Source organism: Aulonocara stuartgranti (genome assembly GCF_965226115.1).
Source record: "Aulonocara stuartgranti genome assembly, chromosome: 7".
NCBI lineage: Eukaryota > Metazoa > Chordata > Actinopteri > Cichliformes > Cichlidae > Aulonocara > Aulonocara stuartgranti.
The window spans coordinates 51854540-51870306 of record NC_138945.1 but is presented as its reverse complement, the minus strand read 5'-3'; the positions used below and the strand labels follow the sequence as shown (position 1 = coordinate 51870306).

General features: G+C 41.6%; 2 protein-coding genes across 4 annotated transcripts in view; one reads left to right on the top strand and one right to left on the bottom strand.

The window, feature by feature from the left end:
- tmem117 (transmembrane protein 117) overlaps positions 1-15767 on the top strand; it is a 46625-nt gene that overhangs the window by 10562 nt on the left and 20296 nt on the right. For all 3 annotated transcript variants that reach the window (XM_082539769.1, XM_082539768.1, XM_082539770.1), the window contains exon 3: positions 9479-9611. In XM_082539769.1, coding sequence (XP_082395895.1) covers positions 9479-9611 — 133 coding nt within the window. The remainder of the gene's footprint in view (positions 1-9478; positions 9612-15767) is intronic.
- On the bottom strand, positions 1715-5308 carry LOC309710379 (P2Y purinoceptor 1-like). The gene is made up of 2 exons (XM_082539773.1): positions 5128-5308; positions 1715-3277 (listed from the first exon to the last, which is right to left on the bottom strand). The coding sequence occupies exons 1-2, from the start codon at positions 5171-5173 to the stop codon at positions 2289-2291; spliced, it is 1035 nt and encodes a 344-aa protein (XP_082395899.1). The 5' UTR covers positions 5174-5308; the 3' UTR covers positions 1715-2288.

Genomic DNA, 15767 nt, shown 5'->3' with positions numbered 1-15767 from the left:
CTCTATTTTCTGCAGTCTCCCAGTGGAGGGAGTTCTTTTGTCACTTTCCCACCTCTGATTTATTATCCATATGCTTAGTTACAGAGGTGCTCAGCTCTGGGGACATTAGTAGCCGTAGCTGCTTCAACAAACACCCCCCACCCCCCCACCCTGCCTCACAGTGTTGCCACAGCTTGGCAAATAAGCAATGTGATGAATGGGTTTGGTCCTGTTCACATGCTCAACTGCAGATAGAGAGGAAACTCAGGGTTTCTGTTCTGTTTTTTTGTTGTTGTTTTTTGTGTTCTGTTTTTTTACTCTTAGATCCCTAAGGGGGCAGGATTGTTCTGAGGTTTGGAATCAAAACAAGATGCAATAGTGCTGCATACTGAAACCTAAAATAGATGAAAGTGCATATGCATTATATGCAAACCCTCACAGTTTACAGTATAATGTGTATGAATAGATGACTTGAATACAGAGCAATGTTTGCAATACAAAGACTGTGCATTGTGTAGTTCAGGTATCAGTATGGATGGTACATTGTTGATGATGATCACATTTTCCATGGTAGCATCCACTTCTCTGCAATACAGTCAAAATATTTGAACAGGTACGGGCACCATAACTAACGAATAACAAGCGTCTAACAGGATTATATTTAATTTACCTGAGCCTTTCTGTTTTGATACAGGCTGAAGTCAGAACCTGAACGTCATATAGGGATTGTTAAAATCTTAAGGGTCGGGTGACATAGAGTGTGTTTGGCAACCACAAGCTGTCAGATCAGCTTTGATGCTCCTCTTTAATAGACTCTGATAGTCAGTGTGGGGTGAACATTTGATAAATAACACAATTCACGTGATTGTCATGCTATGAAAAGCATAGCAGGCTAAACATCCATTCAAAAATGAGTAAAGTTCTGATAAGCAGACATTTAAGGTCTTCGAACTTGACTGGTCTGATGTTTTAAATTAGTAGTGTACTATGCAGTGTGGACTCACAGACACTAATTTGTGCTTTGAGGTGTGAACGTACAGAAAAAAGATTAACGGAGACTGGATTTTTAAGATTGATACCAATATTTGGCCGATGTATATATAATTTTTCTTTTCACGAAACATAAACAGATTTCGGTATTTTTTGTTATGCGCAGTTACAGAGTTCTTACTATCATAATGTAATATGACAATGCAGTTTAAAAATAATCTTGTTTTATTGTCACAGCAAGTCGTGGATTACCTGTTTACACTCTGCCCACCTCTGCTCGGATCAGCTGGTTGTTGTGTTTGTGGCATTCCGTGTTGCCAACAGGGAAGTTGTGGCCAAATTCACCAATGTGGAAAACTTCCACATTGGTGAATTTGTTATGAGTAAAAGACTCACTGCCACCAAAACAAGGAAACTGAAATACTTTGATGTAAAGCAACAAATAAAATCTGCTTAAAGTAAAGGAAAATTGAAAGACTTGGTCGTGGTATAATATCCTTAAGCCAGTGATTTAGACTTGGCACACTAGTAATATTAAGAAATTCTGTGGACACAAAATAGATTGTGCTATTATTTGCCAACGGTCTTGGAGGATGAGGTACTTAAAGAACCTTTTATTCAGGTCTTTGGAAAATAATTTGTCACCTGTATGACTCTCATACATTATATAAGCAAAACTCAAGCTTGTGTTATCAGTGAGTGTGACGTTAGCTGTGCACAGATTTTAATAGGCACAGCTTCAATGCACAAACAAGGATAAGACCACAGAAGATTTATTGATTAATCTGATTTATTTTCATCTTAACCAAATGTTTATGTAATATAGAATAGACAATAATGCAATCTTGCTGTGTTGTTGCATTGATCCCAGATGGTCAGTCACAGCACTATACTTTTTCATTCCTCTTACACAGTAGATTCAGTAGCAGACAGGCCAGGATAATTATACTATTATATCATATCTGCCACTGGCACTGTAGCAACAGGGAAGCTGGATTCTTGCTCTAGCACTTTTGTCCATTTGTGGAGGCGCTTATGGTAAAATGCTGATTGTTTGAACTGGAGATAGTGTGTTGACTATACATTGTTTTTAACACTTAGTGCTACTATACTACAGACCTGGTTGTTATGCTTTGTATCCTCTGGGGGCCATTAGGCCATAATTGCCACTAAGGTTGTTCTATATATTTTTGCCACTGGCTCTAAATGACTGGGTCTGCAAAGGAATGCATAGCGCCAACATTATCCTAGTACCATGCCAGGACCTTATTTGAACCAAGGCAAGTTAAGGTAACTAGCCATAAACTGTCTCCAGCAAATCACTCAATTACCCCAATCCTCCTGCTGGCTCTGCAGCAGAACCTCCTGTATTGGCCTCTTTTCCATGCCAGGAACTTCCTCTGGAATTGTTCACCTGCCAGAATATACAGCACTGGGTCCAGGCAGCTGCTTACACTGCACATGGCTTCAGAAAACTCATAGCAAGCATAGAGTACATTGGTGTTGGAGGGGGTCACCAGGTTAGAAATCCTCATGAATACCATGGTGGTGGCCATAGTGTGGTAGGGCAGAAAGGAGACCACAAAGACGAGTATGGCGGCAGTAAGGAGATGCAGGGGCTTTCCTCTCGCTCGGTTGCTTTGACCTCTTGGGAGACGCCTCAAAACTCGAACCGTCATGGTGTAAAAAGCAAGCATGACAGTGAACGGCAGCAGGAAGCCTATTGTTGTTCTGATAATGATGGCTGTTCTGACATAGTAAAAAGGATCCTGGATCTGGTCCACACACACAGTGACATTTTCTGTGGGCTGAATAGAAAAAGTTAGAAATAAGTCAGGAATGGAGCTAAGGACGACCAGCACCCACACGCAGAAGGAGCACAGTTTGGCTTTACCCGCATTCCACCAACGAAGAGAACTGATCGGGTGCACTGTGCCAACGAAGCGGTCGAAACTGATTAGAGTCAGGAAGAGGATGCTGCCATATATGTTGATGTTGAAGAAGGACTTCTTGAACTGACAGAAGATCTGTATGTTTGTGATGTGGGGCCTCCTCAAGGTAATGTAGAGGGAGAAGGGCAGTGTGAGGATCCACCCCGAGTCACACAGAGTCAGGTTAAGCAGGAAAATGTTGCTGGAGCTTGAGGTTTTCCTAAAGCAGGTGTGGTTGATGAGCACTACTAGGTTTCCCAGCAGTCCCACCGGAACAGTGAAAGCAAAGAGCACCAGCACGATGTAGCAATACCAATAGCTGTCCTCAAAATGGTTGCAGAATTCTGTTGACTGGTTCAGGAACACGAGAAGCTCGTCTGGGATTTAAGGACAGGAAGTTGTTAGTTTTTACTACAGTAGTTTTGAAAGGTTGGCTTAAACTAATGTGAGTGGTCAACATTACCATGAGGATAGTTGGATGTCTAATTTACCGAACGTAGCCTTAGAGCTGCTTTGTCTGTCATATGAATGTTTGGACATTTGAAGAGTAATTTGCTCTATTGCTGAGAAGTTGGTGACAAATTGGAGACAGCTCACACATCTGTTTGATGTGAAACTAGATCCAACCAAAGTCTGATAAGCCTGCATTTGTGTTATAGGAAAAAAGTTGATTAATTAACAAGATACCATATTTTAATTTTGCATTGCAATAGGCTGTTTGGGTCTTACCATGATGCACTCTTCTTTACTTCTTTTCACTCTCTATGTGTTTATAGACGGGGTGCAGATAAGTGGTCCGCAGGTGCGCATGCGCTGTCAAAATAAAAGACGCGCACCAGATAAGAAGTTGCAACGCGCGTTTGCGTACATATAAAAGGCACTGTTTTTGTCCGCTAGAGTGGGATTTTTACGGCATATTCTGCACCACATCTCTGTGCGTTCATCATTGGTTTGAAGCCAGCTCACCTCCTGCAACCACTTTTCCGAGAATACGCGCTTCTTTTGCGGTTCGGACTCCTTCTGACATCTCTTTGGAGGTGGAGGAACACCAAAGTAATTGCTTAAAGGAGCTTCTTCGACATCTTTAAGAGTTCTAAACAAATGTTTGTCCTCCTCCAGAAAATCTTATGTACGCAAACGCGCGTTGCAACTTCTTATCTGGTGCACGTCTTTTATCTTGACAGCGCAGGCGCGCCTGCGGACCACTTATGTGCACCCCTGTTTATAGACCACTTTGCATTTAAAAATGAGTTATTATTAATATCCGTCTCTATTCTACAGTGTGTTTTTGCATCAAACTGAATCTCATCTCATGAAATCGCATTTTGTGTGTTCACAAATGTAAAATTGTGGTTTTCCAGGTACAGCAGTGGGGTTCTTGAAATCTTCTTGTAGCCTTTGAAATCGATGTTAATGGTCAAGAAATGGTGTTGCCCCTCTTGCCTCATTCTAGCACTATATTTACACGGACACACTTTAATGTTTTATGTCATTCTTATTCTGTATTTTAAGACTGCATTCAAAATACTGCATTTTTGTATTCAATAGTTTTTTTTCCCCCCCAAGTCAGATGTTTTCATTTGTTTCACTGACTCTGCTGAGTACTTAAAGTAAGATGTTTCCCCACTCTCTCTCAGGGCTCTCTGTATTTACACTACTGTCTCTATAATCTCTGAGCATCACCAGTGTGTCCAGGAAGTGAGTGCTTGATTGTCTGCTGTGAGCAATGAAACCTGAGGGGACTGTTGATCTGTTCCCTCCACCATGTCGGCCGATGTTTGCACTTAATCAGAGATCAAACATTCATTTTGCTCAGGTGAGCAGACCTTTTAATAATTCACATCTTAGCACCCTCTGAAAGGGAGAACAGAAAAATGTCTGCTTTGGTTATTTAAAATACGTAAATGACAGTGAAACATTCGTCACACTGGTATACTGTACATGTAAGTAATAAATTGTTTCCACAGCAGGAAGCTTTGCATGTTTAATTTGAAAAACCAAAAAAAAAAAAAGAATTTGTTTCTCCTTCCAGAATCAAACTGGGAATCTTCTTTTGCTCCTGAGTGCTTGGATTAAATTGCAGGGCACTATATAAGTACTGCTCCATTTACCATTTACTAATTATGTCAACAACTACTTTTCACTCAGAAGCTTAATGTTAAGTTTTATAGGTTCATTTACAATAAACTAACTAATGAAAGTATTTGAAGTTGAGATTTGATCTTACCTTCTTTACTTGGTGCTGTACTGTCCCTTTTTAAGAGCTGTGTCATGATGGAGGGATCACATCTCAAGCTGGCTTCAATGCTTCACCACCAATTGTTTGTTTCCCATGTGACTGGAGCTATCGGTGCGCTGCTGCTTCTATCTGTGCTGTGTGTGTGTGTCTGTGTATCTGTACATCCGCACAACACAACAAAAAGAGGATTAAACAGAAGTACTGTTTAAATATCAGGCGTAATTGCTTGTCCACGTGTGCCAGTGGATGATTGATTGCTGACTTCTGTTAGTGTTTACTGTCTGTGTGACCTGTGAGTGGATTATGATTTTGTAACCCGAGCACTTCCCCGAAATATCAAATAGAGGTGGAGACTGGAGACCATAAAGACAGAGAGGACCCTGCAGACACAGATTTAGCATTTAATAGAAATGACTTAGGAAGGAAACTGTCAGATGATGGCTAATAGTAGATGATGCGCCTATTTGTAATGAAAAATAAAGCACAAAATACTGGTGTAATGTTTTATGTCCCAAAGATTCTGCCATATTTTACGCTTTATTTTTTACCTTGGTAAACGTGCTATGAAGACGGTTATGTGCAGTGTCAAATCGTCGCCAGTAGATGGAGACAGAGCTGCATCATTGATTTAGATAGAAACGACTTGAGGGAATTTGGGCACTTTAGTAACAGTTTCAGAAGAACGACACTATAAACGTAACGGGGATCAGAATGTAATGTCTGTGTGTTTGCACTGTGATTTACAGACATGCAAAGTGTCCCCGTTTCTCTCTGTCTATCTTTTTTTCTTTAGTTAATTTTGTGTTTATGTGTGTGGCTTTCTTGTCAATGTGTGGTGTTGTTGTTGTTGTCCCCAGCCGGGCCGAGCCTTGCAGTAGACATTGCTCATGAATCACGCCTTATCGGGATCCTCCACGGTGGGGAGTTGCAGTAACTCAAAAGGCTTGGCTGAATAGCCTTGAATCACCCCCGAGTTCAATCCTGCCCATACAGGCAATGAGAGGACCCCGTGTTCGATGGCTCAGCGCGCTGCTTTAAAAGTCAGATGTGCCGATGCGCACTGTGCATCTACATCTAAGCGAGGACTCAGTGGCACCGGAGGCAATTAAGTTCACCCATGCAAGTCAATTCAATTATGCAACTGTGATGAGCCCTGAAATACCACAGACAAAAAGACGTATGGTGTGGCCTCACACCAGGCCACTTTGCTTTTGCTTCAACCGCTCCCTCACACCCCTCAAAAATTGAGGAGGAATAATGTTATCAGGAGAACTTTCAGCTTTCTATTCTCTGCAGTACTTGCAATCAATAATCAAAGCTTTCACTAATCCAGCAAGATAATTTTATTATATATATCTATATTTAATATATATATATATATATATATATATATATATATATATATATATATATATATATATATATATATATATATATATATATATATATATATATATATATATATATATATATATATATATATATCTCAAATTCATTTTCTGCAGGATTTTCATTCATTATAACCTCACTTTTTTTCTTTCTCTCCTTATCTCAGCGCCCCTTCCACTCCTTTGGAATGTCAACCTCTTGGGGTTTTTTTTATACGCACAGTAGAAAAAACTGACAGTGAGCAAGCAGAGATCGAACAGCATGTAAAACTATTCAAGAGTAAACCAGCCAGGCTGTAATGGGAAAATAAATGGAGCATTCTGCTTTGCTGTCTCTCTCTGGCTGTGTTTGTGTGTGCGCGCTTGTGAACACAAACACAATGAGCTCTTCGGGGAGCTGTAACTCAAAGGGACGCTGACTGAGCTCGAGGAGAGGAAAACAAAGAGTTGTTCCTGGGAAGATGGCCGCTTCTGGCACTGGATCACAGCTCACAGAGATGAAGCAGAGAGTGTGTGTGTGTGTGTGTGTGTGTGTGTGTGTGTGTGTGTGTGTGTGTGTGTGTGTGCGTGCGCACATACTGTTATAAACAGTGGAAATGGACTACTATAGCCAAGCTTACTCATCCAGGATTCCTTAATTAAGACTCAGCAGAGTTACCTTGAAGCAGCTGATGGTTGGGGACACTGACTGTCAGATGCTTTGAAGTTTTCTTGGAATTGCTGTTTAATTTAAAGGGGCACTTCACAATTTTTTAAATATTTAATTCAGCTTCCTCGTGATGGCAGCTGCTACTTAGTTTGGTTGTATAAGAGCTCCTGCAACTTTGGGTGGAGCTCAGAAAGTTAATCAGATGACGGTCTAGTAATGTCATCGGTATGTCACAACTTGGCTCCCTGTAAAAGATGGACACAGCTGCTGTGACGCCACCCATTGGTTTCTGAAGTCCCATTTTTTAAATCCAGGAAGCGTGTCCTATCGCCATCTAGGTTGCAAAAAAGATCTATGTGATGGGATGTGAGCAGGTCTGACATTGAAAACCTCAATCGTTGGTTTGTGGCTTGTGACTTGCTAATGACAATCACAAGTTGTTAGCTTTTAGAGGATGGTTTCACACCAGTGATAATCCTCCACTTTGAAACATAGCAGGGACAGATTTATAAAATAGACTTAATTTTTTATTCAGCGTAACCCAAAAACTAGTGACTGAGCACTGAACTCATTATAAAAGTGTTTACAGAGTTCAAGTCAGAAAGCTGTTTCCTCAGAGGCTTGTATAGGACTGCAAGTCTTTTTGCAACCACAGGTATCGCCATCTAATGGCCTGCAGATGAAGTGCAGATGTAAGGCACTTTTGCATTGACCTGAAAGCTGGATCCATGTTTTATATGCCTGTGGTCTAACTGTTTGTAACAGAAAATCAATGTTCAGTCAGTGTGCTAAACTGTGTTTTGTTTAGTTTTTTTTTTTTAATAAAGACATTCTTCACGGATCTCTCACATCACCTGCATCGTAATACAGTTATTTGTTAACTGGGTTTATTTTACTTGCATTGTAAGTGAAAGGGACAGAAGTAACAGGATATGTTTACTTTTCTGTCAAATAAGGCAACACACACTGATGTATTTGACTTTGTGGGGATTAATTGTGTTTTCGTGCTCAGTCACCGCCCCCCCCCTCTCCAACCTGTCCATTCTGAGCCAGGAAAAAGCCCTTAATGAGCACATTTCAGTTGGAATTGATTATTGAAAATCAGATTTTCAATACTGCTAATTGCAATGGCATGGAGGTATGTCCTCTCTATTAGCTAATATTTATATGGATATTTCAAGCAGAGCTGCCAAAAACAAAATTGCTTGCATTTTCCTAGCACTTTTATCCAAAGTGGTTTGTAATTGGCCTCTCACTCATCTATTCCATTCTCACTCAGACGCTAAAGGCAGCAAGCCACCTTGTAAGGTGTCGTTCTCCAAGGACACTTCAAGCCATCAGCGCTGCGATTAGAAGATGACACGCTCTCCCGAGCTAGCCTGCTAATACCTTCGTTGAGATCGTCAAGAGTCAAACAAAATGATCCTTTTCATGAATTTCTTCTGTGATTATTCCGATTTTATAAATCTGCAATGTAAAATCTTTTGGGAATCTCCTAGTATATTTAAGTGTCATCTATTTAGTTAAAGAGTCAATTTGACCCAGGTGGTAGGAAGAAGCACACTAAATGTGCAAAACAGATTGCTTCTGTTGTGTGAGCACTTTTGGGTTGTAGTTCGAGGACTTTGACAGGTGTTGTGCAGTTAAGTTATGCGTGTCTTTGCTTCACACTTGCTATTTTCCCATCATCTTACTTACAAAATAAATGCCTTTTCATCCCACTCTAACCACCAAGTGTGACTTTAAGGTGTAAATATATTAAACAGGAGTCATATTACAAAAGCCAAAATAGCTGTAGTTTTACTAGTGTACAAAATAACCTTCAGAGTTGTGTTGAGTCCTGCCACCAGCTTTCTTTGATTATGTGTTCTGTGCAGAAGGCTGCGTATCTGAATCAATCTTATACTCTGCCAGAAAGGTATTTTACCATAATTTGATTCAAAGCCAGGACTGTATTTAAAACAAAACACCACGGGTCACAAATGTCTGAATAATTTCTCTAAACTGTAAGCGTCATGAAACACAAGCAGACATCCATCGCTGGCATCGTCAGCAGATATAACGACATCCTGAAACCGGGCAGGAAAAGGCCCTTACTTCAGGGCGCTAGAAGTGACGCCTCTAACTGGTCTTTAATCTTAATTCCACTGTGTAAAGGGCACGTGTCTGGCTGTGGAGGACATTATTGATCTCCGACTAATTAATTTACTTTTATCCCCATTTTCGCGGCCATACGTGTTAGCGGGTTGACATGCTGTTTGAAGCGCCACTGACGGCAGTGTCCTTGTCGTGCTCCCTTTAGGTCGATACCTGCGCCTGAAAATGTTCCGCGAGGATCATGGCTCCTGGATGACCATGTTCTTCAGCACCATCCTCTTCCTCTTCATCTTCTCACACATCTACAACCTTTTCCTGCTGATGGCTGGGAGCATGAAGTAAGACGTTCAATCTCTCTCTTTCTCTCTCTCTGCTCCTTCCTACCCCCACCCTCCTTACCTCCTCATTCTGTGCTTCCCATTTGTTAGGGCCATTGTATGCTCCCCTTTGGCTGCTGTGATTGATCTAAATGCCTTGCCTGAATAGAGACTCGATACCGGTCTGATTAATCAGCCCTGACTTTAAATCTCAGGTGAGGGCAGACAAAGTGGAGGGTGGTTAATCCTGAAAGATCACCTTTAGCACCTGCACTTATTCTCCCACGATCTTGACTTTTATTTATTTATTTTTTTAATGTGTTCTTGACATCTCTCTGGCTTAAAACCAAAATGTTGTTTGTTTGTTTTTGTTTTTTTTCCCCGTGTCACTCAGTCTGGGGTCTCGTGTTTTTAGCTACTGCTGCACCAGCTTTCCTGCTGAGAAACCATAGCAGAGCTCCCACACCCACACATCAAGCCCGTGACAGAAATCAGTTTATTGCATTTGCAATGTGGCCATCTAGATGAAGGAAAACACGCCCTTGAAGCGGGCCAGCCAGCCAGACACGAGGTCGCAGCAAGGTGATTTACCATTTTATCTGTTTGGCCTGTTAAAAGAAAGAAAGAAAGTGTGGCAGCTGTCTTTTCAGGTACAAGCTGTCACGAAGGGAAGGCCAGGGCTGTTGTGTGTCTATACAGCACTGCTTTTCCATATTAACAAGGAGCTTGAGCTATCCATGAGTTGCAGGCAGATGAAGGCTATTAGCTATAGGCAAGGTGTGGTGTTTTTCTATGGCCAGAGGGATGAGTTTGTATAATCGGCCCATCTGTCACGCCGGCCGGCACTGTGGCACCGGCATCCATCTTGTTCTGTGTCTCGCTGGCCGAGAGACGGGAAGTGGACGGCCTAGCAAAAGGGCCAGAGGAGGTCTGGGAAGGGGGGTCTGCTGAGATGTCGAATGCTGCTTGCTCAGGGAAAAGTTCCCCTCGCAGTTCTGCCGAGTCCATCTGTCACAGAGATGACCCTTATTTTAACATTTCAGTCTTGAATCATAGAGGAGGGGGGGGCTTTAGTTTTTTACTCTGTCACTGCATTTTAGAACCGTGTTAAAATGACATCTGGATAATAGTGATGGGGGAGAAATAATGACATGTTCAGACGCTTCCAGAGGCGTAACTTATCATTTACATTTAACATGTGCAAGTTACACAATCTGTTCATGCATCAAATTCATCAGTTGTCTACGTATGAAAAATAAATAGATAAGTAAAAATGGCAGCTGTAACGGCCAATTAAGCAATTACACTAAAACCCATCCCTGTTTGCTTTGGATGTGTGGAGAGTTACAGCAGTTAGTGGGGGGCTGTAAAGCTCTACTGGTGAAGACAGATGGTGCTGTTGTAAAGCGAGTTAGGCCGCCGCTGCCAAGACACCTGCTCAGTTTTTTTTTTTCTCCTTTCATTTTTTATTTATTAATTTATTTATTTTCTGCACTTGCTCCCACCCGCCCCCCTCCTGTCCCTCTATCCCTCGCTTGTTTTCTTTCGGCTCCAACAGTGTGTCCACCGAGGACCCGGGCCCTGCCAAAAACCATTAGTGTTCACATCTCTGTTCAAGACCGACATGTAAGAGCAATGTTCACACTCCGCCAGGACGCTCCCTCAGAAAACCGGGCTCTGGGCTGTAATAGCAATGTATGCAGCAACGTGAGCGAAAAAAAGGTGACGGAGGGAGGGAGGGAAGAAGCGTGGCGGGCAGTGGGAGAAGTGCTTCAGCCCTGATGATGCAGTGAAACTTAAGTCTTTTGATCTGCGTCCAAAACCCTATTTGCATCGCCTCCTTTCACTCCTCAAAGCGCTTCCCTCCTCCTGCAGCGAGACCATTGGAGTTTTTTCTCTCTTGCCACAGCCCAGAGGAAAAGTACAATATCCCTTTGTGGCTGCAGCTGCCCCTCCTGTGAGGACGAACGCTGCTTTACCTTATTTATTTATACTGAAAGAAGCAGCTCCTGTGAGGGATCATTACCTCTATGAGCAGGCACGGGGTTTTCCAGCTTTGACATCTTGCCATGTTGCTGCACTGCAGGGGATGCTTTTCTGGTGGCCAGACAGGGGTTTGGCCCGCACTCACACACGCACACACACCCCATATTGTTCACGTCTTGCACCTCCCTCAAGTTAGTAGGGGTGTGTGTGTGCGTTGAATTGGGTGTCTGAGTATGTGCGTGTATGTGTGGAGGGGTGTTGGCTCGCTGACCTGATGCTGTATGCTGGCCATGCCCTGCGCTCATTAATATGCTTTAATTTTCTTTGACCTTTCAGTTGGTCTTGAGCTTGATTTAATTAAATCCAGTTACAAATCTGCAAGGAAAAAATAAATAAATAAAAAGATAAACTGTGCCATCAGGATGCCAAACCTTCGCTGATAAGAGATGGCATATCATATTTTCTTTTTCTTTTTTTTTTTGGATGACAAGTATTTAGCCATGATTAGTCATGTACAATGGATTCATCAGTGCTGTTATCACTCAGCTGAAAGAGGTTTCCAGACTGTGTAATCTTGCACGTCCAACTGCATGTTAGCCAATATTTAAACAGCCACTTGTAGGTCAACAGCGATCAACCTGTTACCTGGCTTATGTCACATCAGGAAAAGGCTTCATCCACCGTGGCTCCCTGGGAGCTGTAATCTACACTTGTTACCGAACCCCTCACATCTGGGCTATTTGCATTTTAATGTAACTGTCAGATTAGGGGAGGGTGGAGGCGGGGGGGCTGTTTGTGCGAAACCAGGGGAGTGTGACCACCCAGGGAGTTTGACGGGCTTCATGAATGTTCTGTCACGCCGCGCAATCCCATTCGCCATCTTACGGCACCATTACCAGCCGAAATCAGTCCCTAATTAGATGGTGTTATTTAATTAAGACGGCCCAATGCGTGGCGCACACATTAATCATGACTAATTTAGAGGAAGGGGGAAGGTAAAGTATCCAGAGGTGGAAGAAAAGCGGGGAAGCCTGGAAGTTAGATCTGAAACCGAGTTAGAGTGGGATGGGCGGTGGGGGAGGCTAAAGCTGAAAAATGACATCTATATTTCTTTTCTTCCTTATCCAACACAGAGGTAGATGGATGAATGCCGGGCTGTCGGGGCAGGAGGGGGTGTAAGCTAAGCAATTGAATTGTGGAGCAATGGATAGGGGGAGGTTTGCAGTGGACGGATATCTTCAGCGAGGAGCGGAGAGGGTTGGATGTGACATTTGACTACTGTGAGATAAGACGCCACTATAAGTTTATTTGTTTGGTTTACCATGATCCTTTGTGTCGCATGCATGCAAGTCCCCCTCGACCGTCTGTTTGCTTGTCTGGCACTAAGCTGGGGTAATACCACAGACAAAAGGCTAAATAAACAGTTCTGGTACGCGGATACCTCCTGTTGCTTGCAGTGCGGGACTTTGTGTTGCCTATGATACAGCGGGTTCAATGAACTGCCCTATACTTAATGATGCGCTAGAAAGAGGTTTATATTTTCTCACTTTGTAGTATTTTTTTTTAAAAATAATTCCTGAACTCGTGTTATGAAAAGGGTTAAGATGCTTCATTTCTTTCTCCTTTCTGAATTCATTTCCCTGCAAATATTAACACTATATTGTTACTTCATGCTGTTGTTATAGAGCTGGTTGATTTGGAACCATTGATTTGAATTGTTTCCTTGTGATTTGGGGATTTATGGCATATATGGAGCATAAAATCAAAGCAGAAAGACGTTACAAAGGCACAAAAACATTGAAAATGTGATCATCACTTTTTTTGGTGCCTTTTAGAGATCCTTTCGTTCAGTGGGAAAATAATTGGCAGATTAAAGTGTGATGAAAATAACAATTTGTTAGTCTTAGGTCGGCATGCTGATTAATATTCGATATGGCTCAGTGTTTTAGAGGTTGTCCAATATTAATATTGAAACTCATTTACAGTTTGCAAATCACAGTGAATATCTTCGGATTGATTGCCTTTACCTACACCTACATGTACATTCTAAGAGCTCCTCCTGTTTTGTTTCACACTCCTACACACGCGTTTCACGTTGCTATCTGAGTCATTACTGTGTATTTATGAAGTGTTTAGTTATTGTAAAGCGTTTCCCTTCAGAGTTGTTTTATCTTTGCTCAGAATATCTCTAAACACAGTCTGGGTGCTATATCAAACTGTCGTTTTCTCTCTGACTACATTAACGTGCGGTTTCCCTGGAGCGTCAGCGGTGGCTGAGGTTGTCGTCATACTTCGTCATAAAGACAGTTCTAAAGAGGTGCGTGCCAGCTGGGCACTATAGTTGTATTATTTATATTATAGTACAGACAGACATGTACTGTAATATGTAGATGATTTAGATATGTAGATATCTAGAAATGTAATATGTAGATATACGTAAATGAAAGGTGGGTAAGGAAATTGTACTAAGACATGAGGTCCACTGATTATGAATGAAACAGCCACTCCACACCTCAACGGTACAAGACTCAGCTGCACCCTTGCATTTAAAGGAGAAAGGACTCTTTTTAGAGGATGCCAATGTTCTCATTTTGGACCTAGAAGACAGATCAAGACTTAGAGGTCATCTGCATCCACTGCGAACGAGCATTGTTGAACAGAGGTGGTGCTTTACAACATCAGCTGTCAGCCACCTACAATGCAGTCCTGAGATCCCTTCCCAGGTATCTTAACTCCCCACTCTCACCTTGCCTCAGGCGATCTCAATAGCTCACGTGATGGGGGGTCAGGGGGGATGTCTTGCAGATGTTCCACACCTTGGGCCTGGTGACAGTAATGATCACGACTTTATTCGTACCTTGGGTCATATAGCGATTCACACGATCAATAGTGGGTTGACAACCGTCAGGACCATCACCACCAAGGGGGCAGTCCTCACTAGGGCTCAAATATCTGAGGCTCTGTCAGTTGTTTTAGAATTGAAAACATCTTTACTAACGTAAAGAAGTCCTTTCTTTTATGTACTCAAGACTAATATGGATGTGGTCATTTAAAAATCTGACATTGGCTGATATGTTTTTTTTTCTTCGAGACCCACAAAACAGGGTGACACTGAATAGATTTCCCTAACATTTGTTATGTTTAGGTATTTATGAGTCCTTACTGACATAATATAACAACGCTGCTTAAAAATAATCTTGTTTTATTGTCACAAAAACAATACGCTCTGGCAGACTCTGTCATGATCAGATGGTTGCTTTGTTTGTGGTGATCCAAACACGTGTCGCTTTCTGGTAAACAAACTATGCCACATCATTACTCATAACGCAATAAAAGGGTGTTTCTCTTGTCTGCTCTTTACTTTTTAAATGTTAATTTATTTATTTCAGTACCAATATATTGGTAAATAGCTAAAACAAGCCATTGTATCACTGAATTATCAGGCTCTGTTGTGCATTCATGAAATGAACTGGGGCATAATCGGACATATGTGAGAGTGACTGGCCAGTCACCATTATGGTCTGGGAATACTGGAAATTGGCAGATTCTTTTGCCTGGCCGGTCGATTGGTGCAAAAAAAAACCAACAACAACAACATAAAACTTTACGTGCTGTGTTGCTATTACATTTTTGGTCAATTTTTCAATAAAAGCAATTCATAAAACATTCCCTGGCATTTCCAAATGCCACACATAACACAGAATAAAACAATACTAAGCAAAATCTTTAGGTTTACATCTATACAGGGTTTTCTGAATGTTTTTCACTACCTTTGTTGATTTCAGATGTGCCCTTAAGTTGAACTAAGATGGATCTACTTTTGATTTATGAACCTTTATGAACTTAAAAATCTAAATATTGTCACTGATGAAGAACAAAAAAAAAGGTTGTCCAAACACAGAATATCAACTTTATGACTGCACAGTGCAATCAGCCTGAAAATCTTAAGTTTAAAAATAAACTGGGATTCCTGCTCTTGTATTTGTTATGGTACTGTGAATAAGGCCACTTTGTTTGTGTCGACGTTAGTGGCAAAGGCTTGGGATTAGTGACAAATCCACAAAGAGCTGTCGATGTCACCGGGAAATCATCACATGAGAAATAAAGAAGTTAAAGAAAGAACCCTGCGTAAAGTCTGTAGCACCTTTTGTCATTTGCTTTTAACCAAATGTCCCTCATGTACATTAAATG